We start from the raw sequence: 23,387 nt of genomic DNA on the forward strand, positions 1-23,387 counted from the left end.
TAATACGATTTCGAAATCTTTTTCTATTAAGAAAATGTTACTGAAAAGAGTCATATCATTCTGGATCTACCGAAAAACACACTGCACTACTACAAAATTGTAAGCTCTCTGGTCTGAGCATTAGCTTATTGGCATCCCTAAAAGCTGACAGTTTTATAAAGTTGCAAATATTTAATTTGGTATTTACCCCTATTCTTCTGCTGATTTCCAATATTTTGCTATTCTTTTTTTATACATATTATCAAATAAACTTAAATTATGTCTTCTGAGCTAAACTATCAAAAAGTTAAACAAAGGAAGCCAATTCGCACATATAATTCCTTTGAGGCCAATCAATCGGCAGATATAGATGATGAATGGAATACTTTTGAGGAAGAGCAACATGATAGTTCAATGGAACTTACAAGTGATGAATTATCATCACAGTCGCTCTATGAACCGGAAAGTTCCAAACCATATAATAGGAATAACGTGAGTTCCACTAGTACATTAAAAGGCAGTCCTTATATAAATTTAAGCAGCAAGGATGTTCATAGAGCGCAAAGCGCTTGTGTAGATAAAAAATCGAATAGTAAATGTGGAAGAACAGTATTGTTAATCATTCTAATTTTAATAATCGCCGTCTGGGTTTATGCATCCAAAAGTGAGGAAAAGAAATGTTCCTTTGAAACGTTGCGTCAAAAATATACAGATCAGGATTCCAAAATTTGGCATATTCTTTCCAGTGGTGTAAACAATATTTTAAGAGACCGCACTAAAAACCCGGGAGTGTATCTTTTTTTACACAATGATGGCAGTAAATTGAAAAGTATTGTTAGAGAAATTGCCACACAGACATCCAACTGTTTTGGTAAGTTTAATATAACAACGATTAAGTATAATATTAAGATCGTAATAAACTATAGCTATAATTAAGGTGGTCGATCTCAATTAGTCGAAATGAATGAACATGATTTTACATCGCCGAACGCAATGGAAGACTATGGATATGCTATAATGAAGTTCAGAGAAAAAATTCAAAAAGGGCGCGTTGCGCTGATCGTTAATTTGAACGATGTAAGTTTATATTGCATTATATAGCAGTTATGGGTAAATGGTTTCAATTTATTATTTAAAAACCGTAATTTTTCTTTCGATAGATACCCGCAGAATCTGCGCGTGCCTTACACACTATATGTGATACATATAGTCCGGTGGCTGAAGATATAGTTATCTACCTGACTTTGGTTATACAGTCACAAAGTGGTAATGTTATATGCATATGTAATATTTACCGTTGTATTTTTGTATATTGTTGAATACTTTTATAGGAAATAACATAAATATTGCACGGGAGACTTTGAACAACCTCTGGGGTTCAAAGCTGAAATATAATGAACTGGAGCCCTTAGTAACCCGCGTCACGGATCAAATTATAACGTTACATTAGTTGAAATCAACTAATTTGTATGCTGGAAATATTGTATTACTAATTCGTAAATGTAAACGTTGTTGAAAAACTAAACGTATATAATAAACATTCGAAATTGCGTTATACATACAAATATACATTTGGGAGCAAAATTGAGTGCTTGTTTACGTAACTGACTTTCGTCACCCAAAAGAGCAAAAACACACAAGCAAAATATTTTTATTATTTAATTCGTAAGAAATTCTAGTAAAGAAACACTGACGAATCAGTTCAATTCGAAGAGTTTAAAAGAAAAAACCAAGCCATAAACTAAATCAATTTGAATATTTTTTTTTCAAAGACCTTTATTAGAAATGATTTCTTTTACGCAGTCTCGCATGTTATCTACCAAATTTCCAATAATGTCTTCCTGAATTCGACTTCACTCTGCTGTTACATGATACTAAGAGGTTGCACACGGATTGAGATCGGGACTTTGTGCTGGCTACTCAATTCTGCTCGTCACTGTACGTGTACAAAAATTGCTCTCACTTTAAGTAGTAAAGTTTGTGCTTGAAAGCTGAAATGAATAGGTTGAAATTGTTATAAAGGATTTTTCAATAAGAGCGCTATACAAGTTTTTTTTTAATAAAAAAGTTTGGGATATCAATGAAATTTATTCCTGTGAAACATTCGCTACCATTACGTATGGAACTCGATTTCAAAAATACGGCCCAATGACGTCGCCGTCCCATAAACCGCATCAAAACGTATTTTTTTTCGCTATGCAATAGTGACTCATGGATTACGTGTGGATTGCTGCCTGACCAATAACACATATTTTGCTTATTGACGAAGCCATTGAAGAAGGTAAAAATACGGATAATTTTGAAGTGGTTGCTCAGCCCAATTCACGAACATACGACAATTCTGGTGGTCAAACGGCTTCAGTTCTTGCGACATTTTGATCCTGTAAGGATATATGCCAAGATTTCTTTTCAAAATTCGGCAGAACGACGCCACAGAGATGCCCAACGCTTATGAACGAAGTGTGAGAGACTGAATTGGGTCTTCCTCAATTGATGCGCTAACGGCAACAATATTCTCTCTTGGTCTCACTGGCACGGGAACATTGTGCTTAATAATTAATGTACTGTGTCCGTGAATTCAAAATTTTCCACTAGACGCACAGTTGGTGATCTGACAGGACGATTATGACGACCATAAATTGGACGTAGCGCTCTTAAATGAAATGGCAAACCTTACTAAAAAGAAATGTCAAAAGAGTCTACTTTTGTAGTCCCCCTCCCTTTTGGACAAACTATACCACAGATATCCCTGCTCTATACTTTTACCCAATTTTCCATCGTACTCAGAATAAAAAATACGATTTAAAAATGTAAGTTGCTAATAAGATTTATTTAGGGTTTTACAATTTTTTTGTATATTTTTTCCAAAAACAAATTAATTACGTATGTATGCGTTTTTATGCTGCCTGTGGACATTTAGTGTATAATTATGATTCAAGAGTATGTAAGAACACTGCGAAAATTGTAAGGTTACGTTCTACTGAACCGTATGAAGATGAAAACTTTTCAAAAATATGTGATCATTATATTGTTACAATAACAAATCAATATATTACAATGACGTACAATTTGCCTCAATGGTTAAGGTGTATAATGTTACTTTAAACTATGGTAAGCGCTTTAAAGGTTAACAATTGGAAGTAAATAATAAAAATAATGAGGAACACAAAGAATAATTGCGAAAGTTTATGATGGATCAAATTAATAATTGAGAGAATTTACGGTAAATCAAATTAATAACAGATTTGTATGGGAGTAGCTGTGAAAAAATTAAAATGTGGGCATAATTTAACCTCCTCATTTTATGTCCTATATATGTATGCTTGAGTTTAGAAACGCAACTAAACGCAAACGGACATACCCACATTCGTCACTTTTTTTTGCAATAAATAGATTTTTATATAAGCTGTTAAATGTGTGCCAAAATGATTTGAGAAAGTGAGAATTTTAGTTTAAAAATCACTTAATGAAAATCAACTTTAAAATTAGGCACACGTTTTATTAAATAAATATTTTATATATAATATAATAATAATGGACAAATATGACAATCATATGTACATTTTACAGATACTATAAAAAATAATAATAATAATAAATAGGACCAAAGAGGGATTCAAATTGTAACAGTTTTTTTCTATCATCAGCCTAATTAGTTCACGCAGCAATACAAAATATCTTTAAACGTGTAAGACAGCAAAATTTAATAGTAGTATTACATGCGGACTAACATTTTGCTTTTAGATTTTTTTGTTTTAGTAGTGTGTAATGCGTTCTTCTATGAATATTTTTTTATTACTGAAACACAAAATTAATTTGGTTATTTGTTTTTTTTTCTTTAAACGAGCTGTTTTTCTGCTCTACTCCTCTCCTGTTGTAATTGTTGATTGATTTGTTGGTTGGTTGGTTGTTCAGTGTAGAATTGCATTATTGGCAACTAACCGACGTTGTTTATGCTGTACTTTCGGTTGTGGTATTCTGCACTTCGTGGCCAACATCCTACGCGCATTTAAATTGTTGGGTGAAAGTTTTTTATTGGTTGTTTGTTGGGATAATTGGTAACGGGTGTGGATAGTTGTTCAAATTTTTGTTGATATCGTAGGCGTAGTAGGAGGTATTACGGGTAAGACAACGAAATGTAATGCAAATGAAAAATAAAATAAATTCAAATAAATATAAATTATAACATAATCATTGAATATTTTGTTCAATTACTAATGCAAGTATGATTTTAGTTAAACGCTTAGGTACGAAATTAAGTTTATAAATTAACAAATCATATAAATACGAAAGTACGGCTAACTAAATATAAACAAAATTATTTGAAATTATATTTGGAACAATAGCAGCAATAGTAACGTTTATGAATGTTCAATTATTTTATGTTAATCATATTAATGTTAACTGGTACAATAGTATTGATTGACAATATTATGAAATAAAAATTTACAGCTGCAGTTTGGCAGTATTTATTATTAGTTCATATACTCTTGCAAATTAAAGTTTACCGACTTCTAGTTATTAAACTCAACGCGTAAACGACAAGATTTTTTATATGTTATGAATGTGTACGTGATATATATGTATATAATTAAGTGGTAGGGTTGTGACATGATATTACACCACCGATTCTAACATTCTGCCATACTCGACAACTGCAACTTGTTCGCTGTATTTAGTAATTTAGTTTACCTGCTGAGGCTGTTGGTGTTGACCTTCGCCACCAGATGCTCCTCCAGCGCCGCTGGATTTCCTGTTTCGTCTTGGACGATTGTTGCGCGGAGGTCCTTGTCCACCATTGCCTGAAAAAAAAATACAACATGTATTGTAAATTTGTGTAACCCATAAAAAAAGAGAAAGAAGCAGAAACCACCAGAAACTTCTGTTAAAGTTAGTAAATGAATATATTTAGGCTCAAAAGAAATGCACTTACCATCTTCGCGTGGACCACGTCGACCTCCGCCATTGTTGAAATTACGACGGAAGAAACGTCTTTGTGGTCCTCCACGTCGCGCGGGCAAACCTTGACCATCACCGCCCCTTTGAGTGGAGTCAGCGTTCTGGTCATTGTTGCCGCCTTCGATCAATCCACTTTCGCTACCACCTGAACGTCTGCCTTGGCCTTGGTTACGTGGATAATAGTTATTGAAACGACGACCACGTCCGCCACGACCACCAGGGCCGCCGGGTGGACCGCCACCACGACGGTAATTGCGTTGCGGACGTTGTTGTTGCTGACCGTCCGATCTAACTTCGCCTTCAACACCTTGTTGAACATCTCCTTCGGGTCCTTGTCCACCTTGTGGCTTACGGCGATTGCGGTTATTCCATGGACGATAATTACGGCGTTTGTCAGCGGCGAATTGACTACCACGTACCGGTTCACCAGATGGACCAGTCACGTTGGCGGCTTCATTACCTTTTTCGCCGATGACAACATCAAATTCAACAACTTCACCATCACCAACTGAGCGCACTGCCTTTTTAGGATTATTTCTCGCAATGGCGCTTTGATGTACAAAAACATCTTCCTTGGTGTCGTTTCTATTGATGAAACCATAACCGCTCTTTACATTGAACCATTTGACGGTACCAGTTACTTTGGTTGCTATAAACAAACAAACATATTAATTTTTCATGCATATCACGTACACACACATTTATAAAGATAAATACAGTTTACTTAATAAAATAAATAAATATAGATAAGTTTCATGTGCCGCATTCTATTTTTCATAAACCACGTTTTGTACGAGCAAAACACAGCTGTGACCGGTTAATAAACGAACAGAACTTTTACGCGCCGGCGACCGCGCACATTTTACCAACAAAATGGCGTCGTGTGTGTATTTAGGTAAAATATTTCTATTTTCAGCGCCGCAACATGCGCTTAATACTTATATCATTCTAAAGAATATCTATTTTTCTACAGCACACAAGTAATTCAGTATGCCGAATTCAATGCGGCAATCCAATTTCCAACGGATTTAGGGCGCTTAAATTTCCATTTAAACTAAAAATAAATTTGCAATCACTCGCCGCCCCCTCTCCTATTTGTAATTCTACACTTTACACATGTCACAACACAAAAGTTCCAAATATTTTTTTCTAATTACCAATGACTTCTTTCGGTGGCAGCGACTTCAATTGGGCCTGAGCAGCATCACCTTGTTGGACATCCTGTTGGTGTTGTTGCTGTTGCTGCTGCTGCTCAATCGGTAGCTGTTTGTCTGAGTCTGCCATTTTCTAGCTTACAAAAATTTCGTATGTACTTATTTTTCTGTCCTTTCAATTCAGTATACGGAATTTACGAAATTTTGTTAGCTTTTTAAAGTATTGGTGTTTTTGTTGACGTTAGGGACTCTTTCAACTACTCTGTTGTTAATTTTGAGTGATGGATGGTAAAAAATCACTCCCAATTCTTTTCTGCTGTATCGCAATGGTGTTCTTTCCAGATCTTATTCGATTGACAAAATGGCATATTCCGCTGGTTACACAAGCCGCCGACAACATGATCCAAATATATCGATATATGCATATATCGTCTTTTATGCTATCGAGTGGCTATGTTCACTGTGCTTTCTTTAAATCATAAAACATTTGAAAAAGGTGAACGGAGAATCTTCAAATTTATGTTTAGCCATCAACCATGTCACACTATAACTATTTAAAATCTCAAAATTAAGTAATTTAGCGCAAATTAATCATGATTATTAGAAATTGCGTACTTAAATTATATTAATATACAAATATAAATGTATGTATTTGAGGAGCGCATGAATTTAGGTGGCAAATATTTGCCCTCACTACCTAAACACCTCTTATAAATATGCATAAAACACGATTTTTATAAATGTGAAAGAACATATTTTATTTTAAACAAAATTTAAAATTATTCACAACTTTTTACATATTTCGTTTATAGCGCTTAAACAGCAAAATTTCAGTCATACGCAATGCCAAATACAAAGTCATAAAAATTAGTTAACAGTATATTTGCGGTTGTGTAAATTGGTTAAAAAATATGTGTATATATCATTAAATAATTATATAGAATTTGTATATTTATTAACAAGTTCCTTATAAGTTAATGTTGGTTTCAGATCTTCACCAATGTTTCCTTTGTCCATAATGTTAATTTGTTTTGAACGCTCAAACGCTTCTATTATGCACTTTCTAAAGGTGAGAAAATACTTTTTGTTTAGCATATAAGTTACAAAATCATAAAAAGTACCTGAATAGTTTTTGATGCAAAACGTATGCACTCACGTGACCTGCATCGAGATAACGTACTTCCACACCCGGCCATATTTCTTCAAGACTCGCGCAACCTTCACGTGGCACATAGGCATCATCTTTAGCGCAAACTGCTATTATCAGAGATGTGTCGAATGGCACCGAGAAATTTTTCAAATGCGTACATTCGTCCATCATGCCACGCATAAATTGTAAAGCTTCGCGTTCCCACCAATTCGTTTTTGTTATATCTATTTTCTTATTGTCACTTTGTGCTGCCATAGGTAGTATGTACTTCATCAGTTTTGTCAATGCCGATTCATCATCTTCCTTTTTCAGCACTGCGCTCGACTTTTCCTTGTTCACTACTTGCAAACTACTAGCAGTGCTAATCACATTTTTAGCCTTGTTTTCTTTGAGAAAAATCGAATTGTTGTTTTCTAACTGATTTTGATTGCTTTCAACTTCTATGTAATTATTGCTAATTGCATCAGATGATTGCTTTTGAACATGTCTGGTATCACTAATGTCAGTTTTCAGTGCTTGTAGTGATTGATTGAAATTTTTTATAAATTTTTGTCCGGCTGCAAAGGCATCATCTACCACTGTAACCATCTTTGATAAACGTTCGCTGTATTTACCATCCGAATGGTATTGTGTTTCAAGCATATCCCAGTTGATGGATTGACTCATGACACCCTTAAAAATGACAATTGTTAAATATTTCAACTTAAAATAAGTATCAATAAGTATACAATACATACCGTCGTAAATACAGGCGCAGCAGTGGACCACGAAAGACATGGCACAAGCACAAGTGGTTTAGGCCAGTTCGTCGCAGCTAAAGATGCCATCTAAGCGGAACAAATAACAATAATTTAGAAGTGAAAATTCCATATTGTAATTAAGATTTTAACAATTTACATGTCCTCCCATTGATAAACCGGTAATGCCTAGTGGCCCAAGTCCGTTTCTTTCGCACCAATGTAGCAGCACCAAACATTCTAGTATTAAGCAACCACCCATCACAAATATGTCGGAAACATTTTGTAAATTTGAGCGCCTGAAAAGAAGTAATGCTTACATATAAGTACATATAACAATACAATTGTATAACAAGTTTAAATTGAAATTAAAAAAAAATATAAATAAATTTATCTTGATTCGATATTGATATTGAATTAACACCCACGCCTATTATGTAGAATAAGTTCATAAATGAGTCGGTAGCTACATTAACAACGAATTATGTAAATATGTTAATTACACTTGATGATCTGGTTTCCTTAGTCCATAAAACGGATTTTCTAATATTATGGCTCCAATATTGGCATCCTTGAGTAGGGGTTTGGCAATAAAATTTCTTCTACGCCAATAAAACTGCAATTATAAAATGAATAGAGTTTTATATTTTATAAATAATTATTTATAATTGCTTAGGAACGAGATAAAATATAAGATGATTGTGTGGCGATGAACTTTGAACTTGTTTTTGGAAAACGTAAATATTTTTGTGAAGCACAATTTATGAAATGAATTTTATATTTTTATATTCTTATCAACGAAGATATATTATAATTAATATTATAGTGTAAAAATAGCATTATTGCATTATGTTGGTTTATTATCGCAAATTTTGGTAAGCAAATGAGGAGTTATTAATGCACACAAAACTGTATAAACTATACATACGTGGTCTCCAGTGCCAGCTAAGTGTATACACATTGGCTTAAAATTTTCTTCTCTCCATTTTTTGGGTAATATTACTTGAAAATGAGCTTCTTGTGCGGCTTTTGGGACTACACCAGGTAAATGTAGTTCAAAAGGCGATATAAATTTCCCCTCCAATATGGAGCAATCAGAATATTTATTATTTTTAGTAATTTCTACCGGATAATCTTGTGGTATTAATTTATAACATGTCTCTCGCCGTGAAATGATTTTACGAAACTCGAATAACCTAAAAATGTAAATAAAACATTAAAAAACTAAATAAGTTTTAGTAGCGATATACCTATGAGTTATATTTGTTTCCTTGAAAAATTTATGTAGCGTCCCGTCATCTCAAATCCTTGTATATTAGTAGTTAATCATACAAATTGATCACGTAGCAAAAAAAAAATTGTTTTCAAAAAATCAAAAGAACATAAGTGGGATATAAAAGATCATTCATTGTACAATTCATTGTTGAAAAGTAACGAACATATTTAATAAATGGTAAACTAGGCGCACGATTTTGTTTATTAAAATATTATTGTATTATTGTAATGAAAAGTAATTTGTTAAATTATATATTTCATGATTGACATTTAAGTAACAATATACATATGTTCATACATATGTAGGTACAAATGTACACATGCTACTAATCTTATATAAAGATGCGCATACCTTTGTAAATTTTCTGGTGTCCCCCATCCTTTTTCAAAAAACCGCGTAATCAGCATACGACGGTAAATGCTGTCGAGCTTACTCGGTGGCATGTTTTCAATAAAAACCGGTAAAAAATTTTGCAAAAATTTCCGCCAAAAACTTTTTGTAAAACATTATAAAAATTTTGAATAAAATATACTGAAATTATGTGAAATGCGTAGAGACAAAACGTCACAGAGTGACAATCTGTCGGTTTGAAAGTCTTATCAAATCGGATAAACAGATGTTATTCTTAACCTTTACAGGATGATAGGAAAATACAAGCAAAACAAATGAAAGTAGTTACAATCAGCTGATTTTGAAGTAAACTTTAAAAAAGATATTAAAATATTAAATGATAAAAATTAATTAAATTAAATGATCAAAATTATTTATAGGGGTTATTATTTATAAATTGTGAAAATTAAAAAGTTGTTTCTATAGATAAGTCTATGTTTATTGAGTTATAAGTAAGAACAATGCCTTAGGGATTTTTTTAATCTAGAAAATTATTTTTTAATGATACGACGTCTGCAAATGAGAAAATATGTTCGAACTAATAAATTTATTATATTTATGTATAAATTTTATTTTGAATTGTTATGTGTCAAACTAGCTAAGTTTATTATAAAGCGCTTTGAACTAAATTTAAAAACATAAAAAGCTTTCTTCTCCTCTTTTTTGTATTTTCCGCTCCTCAAATTCATATTATCATATTCAACTGAAATATCAATGACAAATATTTAACTTCGTCATTAAATTCACACAGCTTCTTATCAGAATAAAAGATGTCTTCATATTATAGAATCACAAACTCATATCTCTTTCTTAACAATCACTATCAATACGCCAAAACATTACCAATAACATGCAATCGTTGATAAATTTCTTTCAATGTGCGAATAATTTTGGTTCTACACAACAGTTTCTTTGAACGCTCGCAAAGAAGTCGATGCTAGCTGCATTTTTTCAAAAAATGTTACCAATATTGCTTTTAATTAGCACTATACTTACACACACTTCCGCTCAAATACGTATCGTTAATGGTAGAGAAGGACGCATCGAAGATTTTCCATATCAAGTGAATATTATTTAAAATATTTTGAATTCTCGTTTAAAATACGCACACATATATTTAGGTTTCATTGCGCCGTTATTCAATACATGTTTGCGGTGGTGCGGTCATAGATGCACAATGGATAGTTACGGCCGCTCATTGCATAGAATCCTATCAGAAACAACCGAGAGTATACTCCATACGCATCAATAGCTCAAATCGGGTTAAAGGCGGTGCAGTTGTGTCGATATCGAAGATATTTAAACATCCTTTGTACAATAGTGAGACGATGAACTTTGATGTGGCGCTGATACGCACAGAAAAAAATCGTTTGCGTGGCGAATTTGTACAACCTATAAAATTACCTACGGAAAATACACCTATTATGGATAATACGGAAGCGGTCGTAAGTGGTTGGGGACATATGAGTTCGTCGGAACATGTTTTATCGGAACTTTTAAAGTATACAACTGTTAAAGTAGTGAACCAACAAAGGTGTTTTGATTTAATGAAAACACAAGGAGTCGTCACCGAAGCGTGAGTATCGTAAATAAATGTTTTCTCACTTAAAAGTTTTTTATTAAAATATTGTAACAAGTTTTATAATTAATGCATGTTTATTTGTAGTATGTTTTGTGCTGCTGGTAGAAACACCGACGCTTGTCAAGGGGACAGCGGCGGTCCAATACAAAGTGGTAACGTATTGATCGGAGTAGTGAGTTGGGGAGTTGGCTGCGCAGATCCCCACTACCCAGGCATTTATACACGTTTGTCTTATCCTACTGTACGTATTTGGATTAAGTTGCTGACTGGACTTTGATTACTCTTTTTATTTTATGATAAACTTAAATAATAATTATGATAAAATAAAATTGTTTTATAATAAAGATTGAAAGATGATAAATTTATAAATTTTGTTATCGTTAGTTTTATGTTTATTTATTGATATTTAAAAGGTATTATATTTTAAATGGTTTGTTTAACAACTTCTGGTTTCGCTTATACTGCGGTGGGGAATGTACCAAAGAGCGAAATTAAAGATATGTTATACAAGAATATTAATTTATTTTGTCCTATTTGTTTATCAATTCCTTTTGTGAAGTAATAAGCTGATAAACATTTTATTTTGATCATTTCAAATACTACAGTGATTTTTAATTGAATTTAAAAAAATGTATTATTGTATATTATGTATGTTCCGCCCAGTGCGTTCAAAGCAGTTGATAATAACAAAAATTATGTTTTATTTATGTTTAATTTATTTTACAGTTATTTTAAATTTTAAGAATTAGTTAATAGAATTAATTCTATTATTTGATTGTTTAAATGTAAATAAATATAACGACTTTTAATTATATATTTTTTCCTTTAAGTTGATGCACCCTGTATCTAAGCAGCCTTCTCAACAACCGCCTCAGCAAGATCTTATTTGACAATTTAATATTTATCTGTTTGTTTACTGTTTTGGTTGATTTTGGTTATGGCTGAACAGCATAAGTAATTATTTTTTATTAAATAAAGTGTGCATAAATGCATTAAATAAACTTATACATATCGTCCATACTCGCTACTTTTTGTATTAGTTTTGATGTTGTTAAATAACTAAATGCCAACCAAATGATTTTACAACTAATAATCAATTAACAATTTCCTTCGTTATTATGACAACAATTGATAGTGATATTTGCACATGGGAGTATTAAAGTTTTACCTGTTGAGTAGTGCCCAGTGGTTTAGATTTAAACCAGGAATTACTGAATAATAATTATTGGTTTCTGCTTGGTGCAGAATATATTTCTATAATTATTGTTTTTATACTTTTTACAGGTTGATATATCCCGTTAAACATTTTCGTGATTTCCTCGAGAATGAAATACGTTTGGATGGACGCACATTCGATAAGTATCGACCGATCGGTGTAAACATTGAATCATTTCAACATTCTTTGGGATCAAGTGCAACGAAAATTGGAAATTCGAATATTTTATGTGGCATACGGGCAGAGTTATCCAAACCGCGAGCGTCCACACCGCTTGCCGGTTATATTGTGCCCAATGTTGACATGTCATTCACATCATTTTCAAAAGCTGCCTCATCGACTAGCAATCAAAATGTGGCCGAAATATTAGAGTGCTTTATTTACAGAATTTTAAATGAGTCACATTGTTTGAAATTGGAGGATTTGTGCATACATCCTGGAAAATTGGTGTGGTGTCTGTATATAGATATAATTGGTTTAGAAGTTGATGGTGGTGTATTTGATGCTTCAATTTTAGCTTGCGCCTCAGCACTTAGCACACTAAAATTGCCGAATGTCACATACGATGAGAAAAGTGGTAAAATAGAGATAGGTGATGATATGAAAGAGCTACATTTAAATATTTTCCCTGTGGTCAGCACCTACAGCATATTTGACAAGTAAGTATTTAGCTAAATATTAGTTATATACATGAAATGAATCAACAAATAATTTTCAGTGTTGTACTGGTTGATCCTACTTATCGCGAAGAGAGTATTTCCAGTGCGATGTTTCATCTTGGAGTACACGAAGACACAGTTGGACTCTTTCATAAAAGTGGTGGTGTTCCGATTTCGGTGAAAGAAATACAACAATCGGTTAAAAATGCTGTGCAGAGAGAAAAGGAGATTACAAGCCTGCTAAATAGTTTGAAAACAATTCAATAAAAACACATAAAATTAGTAATATCTTAACTTGATAGTTTAATTTCTATTGACAACTTCAGGTTTATTTAACATTCAATACCTTCAAATTTTAATTTAACATAAATTGCCAATTTGATACATAAATTTATTCGAAGGAACATTTACATTCATATTTCTCATATCTCTTCCTGTCGAAGTTGTGAAAATCTCCATTCTATTAAGATTTATTTTAGTTTTATTTTACTTGTTTAAGTATTTGTACATAAAAGCATATGTAATTAAACATTTTAGCTAGATACATAGGCAAACAATATAGTATGTATTTATATGAATATCTATATATTAAGCAGATTTCCTTCATATTACAACATATGCTCAACAACTATTCTAGGTCGTCAATCATAACTGATGATTGGGCACCATCAAGACCAATGGGTATATCAGCTCCACCAATGGAATTAGCTGCAACTATTTTGGGTGTATCGTTCATTTCGGCATTTGCACGGTTACCGAACTCCTGCATTTTAAGGATTAGCATAGCAAATACTTGTGCTGGCAATGATGTCTGCAAAACTTGCAGGAGGCGAGCTGGTTGTCCGCATACAACTATAGCATTAGCAAGATGCTCTACACCATTTTCAAATTCACCACGAGCAATTAATGTTTCACCCAATTGAATTTCCTGAAGGAAATACCTGTAAAAATTAATGTTACAGTTTTTAATAGGAAGTATGAGAAAGTAAAAGCATATATGTATATGTATGTGTACTATATTCTTATTTTAAATACCAATGACGCATTGCTGGCAAGTGTTTCACACCCTGTATACAGTTCTATTGTATTATGAACTCTTGTTTAGAACTAACGAAATCATTTGGTAAAAGCACGTTGCAAAATTACATAAGTATAAATAAGGCTTGATAGTTACCTTTCAATTGCTTCATGGTCATTGAGATTGGGTATTCCACTACGGCCAGCATTTCCATTTTTGCGTGTACGACGTCTACCTAAAATATAATTTGTTGTAATTGTACATATTTACACCAACTTCGCTTCACGTTGTCTTCACAGCACAATACTTACGCTCACGCACTTTCTTCTTGTAATCGGGATCAGTGCGTCTTTTACTGTCGAAATAAATGCAATATCCAATGAAAATTGTGCCCGCAACGCCCGCAGCAATGCCTATCGCCGTTTTATTGATCGCATTCATATTTAAATACTTTAAAACTTAAATATAAGCGAAAATATTTTGTTCATATATGAATGGAAAAAAATTTGCCTTCACCCAACTTGCTCCGACCTAGAACGGGCAGAGTGAATGACGCGGAAAAGAACAAATGAAACACAGTGTGGCATAATTAAATAGTGTTAAATAAAAGAAAAATGAAGTCATCATGTGTACAGGGTGCAGCAATGGATTAAATAACAATGTTTTTGAAAATACAATAAATATACAGAGAGACTTTCTCATGTTTCAAACCAACTACAAATGTTATGCAAAATTTATATTTATATTATTTACTAAAATATTATTCTAATGAAATTTATAGTGTCCATGCATCAATAGAGTTTGTTAAAGTTCTTTGATAAGCTATATAATAAGCTGTTTATGTTATTTATAGTAAAAGCTTGAAGGGCATTTTGCTATAAAGTCGTTTCATTTGAATTAATACACTTTATTCAGTTGGTTGGGATCATAATTTTTACTATAATTAATTTTGTAATGGGAATAGTTTTTGACGGAGAATAGCTTATTCTATTATTTTATCCATTTATGGCAAATTTAGCTATAAATATAAAAATTATAGAATAGGTATAGTATAGAAATAAACTAAACTTGAAATACAGATGGCGCCCTAATAAGCTGAAATTCGTGCAGTTAATTTGAAATCACGTTACTAAAAATAAAAACTCTTTTAATAAGAAAGTATATACATGTATTAATATTTAATAACGCTTTCGCCAGTACTGTGAAAAATCTCTACGAGCTAATCGAAACTTCTTAGAATATGACACATTTTGTTCTTGAATTGAAAAGTGCTATCTCAACCTATAGGTACTTTGCTCTCTTAATGATGACAATAGAAGAACGTCAGGGCTGTAAAAGAGTTCTAAGCAATTACCCTCCTATTATTTCTGCAAGGTGTCAACCCCGTTTACTTATTTAAGGGAATACTTCGATCACAATCTCAGAGTTGAAACCAAAATTTTATTTTGTACAAAGTCTGTTTCAGTCGGTGTCAATGGTCGGTAAGGAGTCTTACATATTGTGAAGGTCGCATTAGCGTTACCTCGAAATCCATATGATGACATTGAAACGGTTTTTGTTATTGTTTTTTCAGCCGTTACGCTTGAACGGGCAAGTCTAAATTAATTATCATCGAAGTCATCTAACGGGATTTCCAGGAAGCAAGCTGCTTCGTTAGGCGCGGGGACTCTTTGCATGCAGGACATATATTGAGTATGTCGGGGTTCAGTCTTAGTAAGTAGAAGTTTAACCTGCTACAGTATCAGAACGAAGTTGCACAAGGGTCAATCCAATTTCGCGGGGGCAACTTGAGCTCTGCGTTTGCAATGGGTGGTATTTTATCTCTAAGTACGCCATTCAGGGGGAGGAACTCGATGAAGCTGTTAACGGCTCCTCTGTGAATGGCGTTCAGTGCTTGTCGAAAGTCGGTCGCATCCGAAGTCCGGTCGGTATAGTCCTGTATGTCGTCGACATATTTCAGGAAGGTACTCTTGATGGCTCTAGAAGGCGGCACGGCTTAAAGTAGGCGATTTCTATGAATGCATCTCAGCAGAAACTTTTTGGACAGCATTACGGTATGCTCCTTCACAGGTAACATACGGGCATCATTGTGTAAGGGCTCAACCGGAGACATCAGGAGGCAACGTGTGACTGTCCCGAGAGCGGTAGTCTGAAGCTTCCCCAGCTGTGTCCTACAGCACCCAGACCACCATATAGGGGCTGCGTAGTTTGTAACGGGGCCGGCCGATAGTTGCCCACAGAGCTTGAGCACGTGAAATGTGATCTGAAGACCTTCCAAAATTTCACTTAGTTATATACCTTGGGCATTAAGTATTTAAAGTTAAGTATGCTTTATTCATTTTTTGGGAATCCCATCTTATAGTCCATCAGCATTTACTTTACTGACTTCCTTTACTATACTTGTAAATAGCGGTAAACGCAGGAGAAAGACCACTTTTTATACTTCGGTAAGCAGATGTATTTAAGGTCAAGTGCCCAGCTGGCATAGCTGCTGCAATGAATGAAGACCTACAAGTATTTTACTCTCTTTTTACCACATTTCCATTAACGCGGTTACCACAAAGAGGAACATAAACAAAGGAAGGCAGAGCTTAAGCCAATGAAGGTTACATTAATACTGTTAAGTATAGCAGCCCTATACATATGTACATTATTACTGTCAACATTTTGCTGCCATACTTTTACATCCTCTGTTATTACTTCCCCAATTGCCCCCGGTTAACTGTATATTAACTTTACATATGCTGTTAGTGGCATGTACAAATAACAGCCGGATAGCTGAATCGGAGAACCAAACACCACCGGTGAGCGCCGCAGAGATAGAAAACACGCACTCAACAGCCAAATACATAGGTGCTCACACACAATGGGATTCTTTCAACGGCGAATGGCAAACGGCAATGCATGAACAAGATACGATTAGGATTTTTAGTTCAGTTCACCGTAGGCTTTAAATACGTTAAGTTTGTTGCAGCTACACACGCGGGTAGAGTGATCTCGAGTTGGGCGTAGGTTGACAAAGTAGGCATTTATAAAGTTAAAAAAAAAGTAATCAAATCATATATATGCGTGTATATTCAAGAGTAATTGTTTAAGTGTACAAAAAATTTTAAGACATTTCAAAGAAATTAACGCAATAAATTGTGTTTTGAAGTTAAAAAATGTATTGTCAATGCTTAAAGTATGTAGTTCAATGCTGTTGCAAATTATAAATTTAATACCTGACAGAAGAAAGAAGTTTCGCCACTGACTGGCTGACATCAGGTACTCGAACTACTGGTTTTTCTAGTGTCTGTGTAGTGGTGGTGAGCTGTGAACGCCAACGTTGCGAGAGAGAGCGTACTTACTGGCGTTCAAAACCGCTTTAAATGATGTTCTGGCACAAAATAATATTGTATTCTACATGTGTATGAGTGTGTGTTTTGATGATTATGTGCGTGTGTTTGTGCATAGCGCTTACAAAAAAGTCTTAATGAATTACAAAAAAGGCAAAAGTAATTCAATTAATATTTTTATTACAACTAAAAAAATCGAGTGAAGAATATTAAGTTCACGATAAGTCGCGGCGCAAACGATCGATTGTTTACACAAACGCATGTGATAAGACAGGCATATTGCTAAGTTAATACGTTACTACTATTGGTGTGTTCCGAATGTTTTAACGGCGTTGCTTGAATGTTGTCATTATAATAAAATGCGTTTAATAAATGTTTTATATATGTACATACATATGTATTTCGTTATATACAAATTTATATATAAGTAAACTGGTATCGCTCAGATAACACGCATACACTTACGTAAATGTCTGTGTGTACGTAAGTGATTGTGTTTACGTGCCGACTACCTGTGCACACACCGTGTAAACAGAAATAATAGTCACCTAGTTGCTGGAAAAGCATATCTTTTATTTGCTTTTACAGAAAATGGTGAATGATTTCATTTCCCAAAAAAACCAAAAAAATAAATAAATAAAGTAAACTAAATAGAATGCGATAAAGAAAAATTTTGAAAGCAAAAATGTGGTGTCGCAACAAATGCAATGCACGTAAGCGTTTAAATAAGTGCAGCGCGTTTAACCTCAAAGGGTGTGATCAATTGTGGTATTTATTGAAACGATGATTTCTCAACTGCGTGTAGCACATGCAGCACGTTGTCAAAGTGGTCAGAGTACTTCATCATCAATTTAACAACAAAACATGTGAAAGTGTACACACGTACATACAATATTTAAACGAATCAGTTTGGAATTTCAGTTTAATGTTCAACATAAGCCACACTAGTAAGAACAGCAACTTTTAATGAGTGATCGTCGTTGCTGCCATCAATGGTGGCTGCACATTTTATTTGATGACCTAAATGCTATAAAAACCAAAAACAAGCGAGCAAAATGAAAGCAACACTAATTTACATACACACATAAATGCATACAACTACATGTATGTACATAAATTCATGCCGCAGCAGCAGCAGCAGCACCTTTAATCCATGTGTTGAAGGCTTGCTAAGCTAAAAAATATAAATTTTGTATTGTTAACAATTGTGGAAAGCGAAAGCTACAAAAGTGTAACACAAATTTAATAAATAAATGTCCGAAAGTGTAAACTCAAAATTGTGTGCTTGTGTTGTGTGTCAAATGTTGCCGCAGTGAAATGAAAATAAGCGCATTGGCAAGTTTAAATTATTTAAAAAGGTCTGTCATTAGGCACTAATAATTCACTTAATTAACGAATGTGTTCTACGAAAGGCTAATTGTGAACTGTGTGGAAATATTACATTAGATTGTGTTTGATTATTTTTTGTGTGTTTCATATTTATTAGTGATACAATACCCGCCCGCTTTGTTGCAACATGCAGACATACATAGATATGTACATATGTAAAACTATTAGAAACGGAAAACATTTAACACAAGTTTTCAAATTATCATAAAGATGTTATTGACTGTTTTTGACTTAAAAAATTCCAATTTTTTTAAATTTAACAGAGTTGACCTATATACATACATGCATATTATATATGATATGTGGAATTGTTAAAAATGTTTATAATCTAATAGTGTGGTACAAACCCACCTATTTGGTAATATTTGCAACAAATTAGATCATTAGAATATTTTGCTGAAGTATTTTTTAGTATTGTAGTACTTCATTCTATACATTAGTAGTAGTATACTTCTAACTTTTATATAGATATTGAATTATTTAAAGTTTTTAAAAAGTTTTTAAACCGCTCTAATCCTTGAGTACCCCCTCCTCAGTCCTACTACATCCTTGATTTATTGTTGTTGTTGTTTTAGTGCTACAAAACGTTCTCCAAATCAAATTTAGATAATAATTCGACTGTAGTGCTTCCTATAGGGAATAGTAAATACAAATATTTTAACTTTTTCTAAGTATAAAAAATTAACAATTTGATACAAGAAAACTAAAAAAATAAACATAAATATTTATATATTGGATTTAAAAGCAATTTGAAATTTGATACTGCTTACTAGCAACAAACATATACGACTTTAAACAGACGTTTAATAACTTACAAAAAGTCATATTAATATTCTTAAATTATTATTATTCAAAAATTGATTAAACTTCAGTATAATGCAAGGTATACAATTTGGGGGTTGCTTCCCCTTCCACTTGTGTTGTATGTTTTGATTTTATAATAACCTAAAAGTGTGGTCTGCAGTTTCCAGCTCCCTCCGCATAGCTAATGAACTATTTATGAAGAACGTTTTTATTACAGAAATACACTTAAAGCTGTGTCAATGTTTGCCTTTTAATTCTAATAAGTTAGTGTCTTTAAACGACGCTGTGCTCCCCTAACCGAAGCATTGAGCTTGCACTTCAGCCGGCATCCACTTGTCTGTCTTAAGTACCCACTTTTATAAAAAGCAACCTGACATTAAAACTATAATTTAAAACAATTTCTTTTTCTAAGCCCATTAAAAGTGCGTTGTTTGTGTTTGCTCATTAAAATTATCGAGGCAGCGACTATTAGATGATATCTAAAATCTAAAGTGTGGGTCGGAAGTACACAATCTGCGCTGGATTAAAAATCAGTATGCATGTATGTATGTATATATATCTGCAAAAGAAGCTATAATATTCAGCTGCTAAATAAAAAAAAACATTTGAATAAGTTCAATTAGTGTGTCGAAATATTTCGTTTTTAACTATTCAAAGAAATTTTACATTACTCATAAATATGTACGAATATATAGTATATACAGAACTGCAAACCTATCTATTAGCTTTTGTTTTTTTGAATTTAATTATTATTGTATAATATGTGCATAGGTGGAAAAATATGATTCAGGGATTTCATCATATGACTTTAAAGCGGTAATTTCATTATAACAAATTTACAGCTTTTTCTTGAAAACTAGTCACTGCCATGGCGCACAAAAAGAAAAAGAATAACAAAAACTAAAAATACATTATAATAAAGCCTAAGCATATATTGATTGTGTGTGCTTTCTGATCTAAATTAGTTTAATATAAAGAAAGAAATGGATTTCGTATTAACAATCGCTGTCCTTGTGAAAATATCGGAAAATATGGGATAAAGGTTTAACCATTTTCGTAGGCAGTGAAATCAACAATTGAATTCTGTGTTAATAATTTTAAACAAGGAAGTGAAATATAACCGTGTTATAAACTGTTCAAAACTCTTAAAAATGTCAAAATCAGTGTTTCGAAATCAAAAAGTTTAGAAGAAGTCCGGAAATGTGAATGTGCTTAAATTTATTACCAGATTTTGTTAAGATACCTGACCACTTTATACGAATTTCAAAAGTTTCTAGTTTAATCATGAAGGAAAATCACTCACTTGTCTATTAACCCTTTCGACCCCGACGTTGCCTGTGAGCAATTTCACCAGTTTGATGACGTAAAGCAAAAGTTGTGTTCAATGTTTTAACTTGATTTAAGTGGCTACTTATAGATTAATATATTAAAAATGAAAATCAAAACAGTTAACAACATTCTTTACCGTTATTCTTATAGTTTTTTTTAACATAGTGCATTAAAGTCGTTGATAATTTGTGAACGAAAATTTGCAAACGTTTGTTAGAATCGATCCAATTATTATACTAATTTAATTCAATGAAAAAATGAGTATGCATTTTTGTCGAAATGTATTATAGCATTTTTTCATGAATTCAAAATCTTCGCTTTATGATTTTTGTATACCATCATGCCCCAATGTTACTCGCAAGCAACCTTCTGTAGCGCCCATAATAAAAGGCGTGGCTTGGTAAAATTTCGTTTGTAATCACTTTTTGGCATTCTTTTATGGTCCAAATGGAGAAAAAAATTTTAAAACCACAGGAAAAAAGTCGGAGTCGAAAGGGTTAAAGACCCTGTTTATAAGCCCGGTATATACTCGTAATTGGAATAAAATTACGCTTGTTCGGTCTAATCGGATTGTCAATTAGTATGTTTTCTGATTAGTGTATTGTTTCACTGTACAGTAGGATTATACAGCTCACCTTTTACACGGTCTGTATATAGTCGTACAACATTTTAGCTACAGTTTCGGACAATAAAATGAATCATCCATTGTAATAATTTTCCATTCTGACAAATAATAATATGAATTTGAATTTACATTAAAAATTATACATATCTCAAGAGAACTAGGCATAGACTGTATTAGGCTACGACAAGTGATCTGTGGAATAGAAAACCTTTTGAACCTTCTCCCAAAGTTCCATCTTATTTTTTGATTTAACAGGTCCAATCTTTTCCTTAACAAATTTCAATAAGTTTTCGATTGGATTCGGATCTGGTGATTGTGCCAAGCCATGACACCAATCATTTTTCTTATTCGAATTAACAAATTAAAGGCATATTTCATTTAGCATAAGCTAGCAGGACTTCAGGATCCAGTAGTTTTCGATATAAAAATATTTTATTTTTTTCGAAGAACAAACTTTGACTGTTCCTAGCATCTGTTATATAAGCTTGACCGAAAAGTTTTATATACCATTGAATTAAGAAGAAAATGTGGTTATATTTATCAGCTATATCCTGTAATCAATATTATTATTTTTAAGTCCTTTTTCCGAACATCGAATTCAAATATTTCGATTTTGCAGGGTAACTTCGAAAATCGTAGAATAAAATTTTTTTTACTTATGACTCAATCTCTTGAAAAAATTTTTTTGGTCCAATAACCAGCAAAAAAAGTGGATTTTACCGTATAGTGTAATTATCACCTTAAATCACTTTTAGTTAAAACCAAAAGCATGTGAATTTTTTTTTAAATAATTATCAATATTTTTAAATTTTATTAAATATTCTTTTTTTACAAAAAATAAACAAATATAACAACAAAAATGTAAATACATAAACATCAAATTCAATTACAATTAATCATTGTTTATATTTCGAGTGTGAAACCATAGCAAATTCACTGCGAACTTCTTATCTTCAATCAAAGTAAATATTTATACCCATATATACCGGTATTTATATAGTTACATATAAGGTTATTGTGCAAAAAAATAGCTTGATTAGTAATGAACAAAGAATGCTTGAGCAGATAAGGTTCTGTAAATTAATCATTTGCCAATGATCTAATTATAAACATTTTGTCATAATTAAAAAAATACTAAAGCTTTATAACAGAAGTGGCAGTAAAAAGTGATTAGCATATTTCAAATACCATAATGTGCTAGTAAGTAATCGATTTTCAGATTAATGTTTGCAAATCATTTATCCCCACCATAAAATTAAAAAGCAAACAATTTAAAGTTCTCACAATCACACAAATTAATGCATAAATGAAAATAAACAGTGTATATATAGTGTTCGGACGAAAAATCGATTTCGGTTTTGATAATTGAAATTTTTTCTATAAAAGCTGAACATTTCCGGTGATGGGTTGGCGCAAACTTTATGACTCTATTATCTATTTTTTTACATTTTTTTTTGCCAAGCTCATGGAATTTGTGTGTTTATTAACTTTGCACTGTGAAAACTAACTGCACACACACATTTACAGTTATAGAACAGTTTATCAGTCTATTGACATTTAATTGCACAATCAATTTTGATTGAATTGCATAATTTTCGAGTCACACGAAATTTATTTGGTTTGCTTATTTGTTATTGTTATAAAATTGTGTTCCACCAATTTATTTATTTACACTTAACCATAATATTGACAGGTTAGCTCCATTTGTTCTTAAATTGATTTGTTTTTATTTACATATGGGAAACATTTTATCTACATTTGCAAGATATAATTTATGCTTAAACC

At 32.6% G+C, this 23,387-nt stretch overlaps 7 protein-coding genes across 12 annotated transcripts in view; 4 read left to right on the plus strand and 3 right to left on the minus strand.

The window, feature by feature from the left end:
- The first annotated feature begins 148 nt into the window (after window positions 1–148).
- LOC105216994 (uncharacterized) lies at window positions 149–3,027 on the plus strand. The gene is made up of 4 exons (XM_011191794.3): window positions 149–850; window positions 917–1,056; window positions 1,140–1,245; window positions 1,311–3,027. The coding sequence occupies exons 1-4, from the start codon at window positions 259–261 to the stop codon at window positions 1,427–1,429; spliced, it is 957 nt and encodes a 318-aa protein (XP_011190096.1). The 5' UTR covers window positions 149–258; the 3' UTR covers window positions 1,430–3,027.
- Window positions 2,791–6,360, minus strand: LOC105217003 (Y-box factor homolog). The gene is made up of 4 exons (XM_011191811.3): window positions 6,096–6,360; window positions 4,913–5,587; window positions 4,672–4,781; window positions 2,791–3,978 (listed from the first exon to the last, which is right to left on the minus strand). Exons 1-4 carry the CDS (start codon window positions 6,220–6,222, stop codon window positions 3,931–3,933), a joined length of 960 nt encoding a protein of 319 aa, XP_011190113.1. The 5' UTR covers window positions 6,223–6,360; the 3' UTR covers window positions 2,791–3,930.
- LOC105217018 (protein ABHD18) lies at window positions 6,219–9,844 on the minus strand. 4 transcript variants are annotated; one of them, XM_029042294.2, is made up of 8 exons: window positions 9,607–9,745; window positions 9,230–9,286; window positions 8,908–9,175; window positions 8,483–8,595; window positions 8,140–8,278; window positions 7,980–8,069; window positions 7,214–7,914; window positions 6,219–7,155 (listed from the first exon to the last, which is right to left on the minus strand). In XM_029042294.2, the coding sequence occupies exons 3-8, from the start codon at window positions 8,938–8,940 to the stop codon at window positions 7,026–7,028; spliced, it is 1,206 nt and encodes a 401-aa protein (XP_028898127.2). In that variant the 5' UTR covers window positions 8,941–9,175; window positions 9,230–9,286; window positions 9,607–9,745; the 3' UTR covers window positions 6,219–7,025. The 4 variants fall into 4 exon arrangements, with proteins under 4 accessions (XP_028898127.2, XP_011190126.2, XP_028898129.2 ...); XM_011191824.3 differs by lacking the exon at window positions 9,230–9,286 and having other exon boundaries at window positions 9,607–9,843; XM_029042296.2 differs by lacking the exons at window positions 8,908–9,175; window positions 9,230–9,286 and having other exon boundaries at window positions 9,607–9,792.
- A 694-nt stretch (window positions 9,845–10,538) lies between these two features.
- On the plus strand, window positions 10,539–11,596 carry LOC105217035 (trypsin-4). The gene is made up of 3 exons (XM_011191843.3): window positions 10,539–10,708; window positions 10,767–11,221; window positions 11,312–11,596. Exons 1-3 carry the CDS (start codon window positions 10,580–10,582, stop codon window positions 11,502–11,504), a joined length of 777 nt encoding a protein of 258 aa, XP_011190145.1. The 5' UTR covers window positions 10,539–10,579; the 3' UTR covers window positions 11,505–11,596.
- Window positions 11,597–12,048: 452 nt separating this feature from the next.
- Window positions 12,049–13,396, plus strand: LOC105217043 (exosome complex component RRP43). Of its 2 annotated transcripts, none has more exons than XM_011191868.3 (3): window positions 12,049–12,181; window positions 12,512–13,102; window positions 13,162–13,396. In XM_011191868.3, the coding sequence occupies exons 1-3, from the start codon at window positions 12,165–12,167 to the stop codon at window positions 13,367–13,369; spliced, it is 816 nt and encodes a 271-aa protein (XP_011190170.1). In that variant the 5' UTR covers window positions 12,049–12,164; the 3' UTR covers window positions 13,370–13,396. The 2 variants fall into 2 exon arrangements, with proteins under 2 accessions (XP_011190170.1, XP_011190162.1); XM_011191860.3 differs by lacking the exon at window positions 12,049–12,181 and adding an exon at window positions 12,217–12,397.
- On the minus strand, window positions 13,382–14,690 carry LOC105217064 (mitochondrial import receptor subunit TOM20 homolog). The gene is made up of 3 exons (XM_011191878.3): window positions 14,432–14,690; window positions 14,277–14,355; window positions 13,382–14,043 (listed from the first exon to the last, which is right to left on the minus strand). Exons 1-3 carry the CDS (start codon window positions 14,559–14,561, stop codon window positions 13,731–13,733), a joined length of 522 nt encoding a protein of 173 aa, XP_011190180.1. The 5' UTR covers window positions 14,562–14,690; the 3' UTR covers window positions 13,382–13,730.
- Window positions 14,691–17,011: 2,321 nt separating this feature from the next.
- Window positions 17,012–23,387, plus strand: part of LOC105217070 (fat-like cadherin-related tumor suppressor homolog) — a 36,909-nt gene continuing 30,533 nt past the window's right edge. For both annotated transcript variants that reach the window (XM_011191901.3, XM_029042351.2), the window contains exon 1: window positions 17,012–17,141. The gene's annotated coding sequence lies outside the window, so the exon portion shown is untranslated. The remainder of the gene's footprint in view (window positions 17,142–23,387) is intronic.

The sequence above is a fragment of the Zeugodacus cucurbitae genome, chromosome 4 (genome assembly GCF_028554725.1).
Source record: "Zeugodacus cucurbitae isolate PBARC_wt_2022May chromosome 4, idZeuCucr1.2, whole genome shotgun sequence".
Lineage (NCBI taxonomy): Eukaryota > Metazoa > Arthropoda > Insecta > Diptera > Tephritidae > Zeugodacus > Zeugodacus cucurbitae.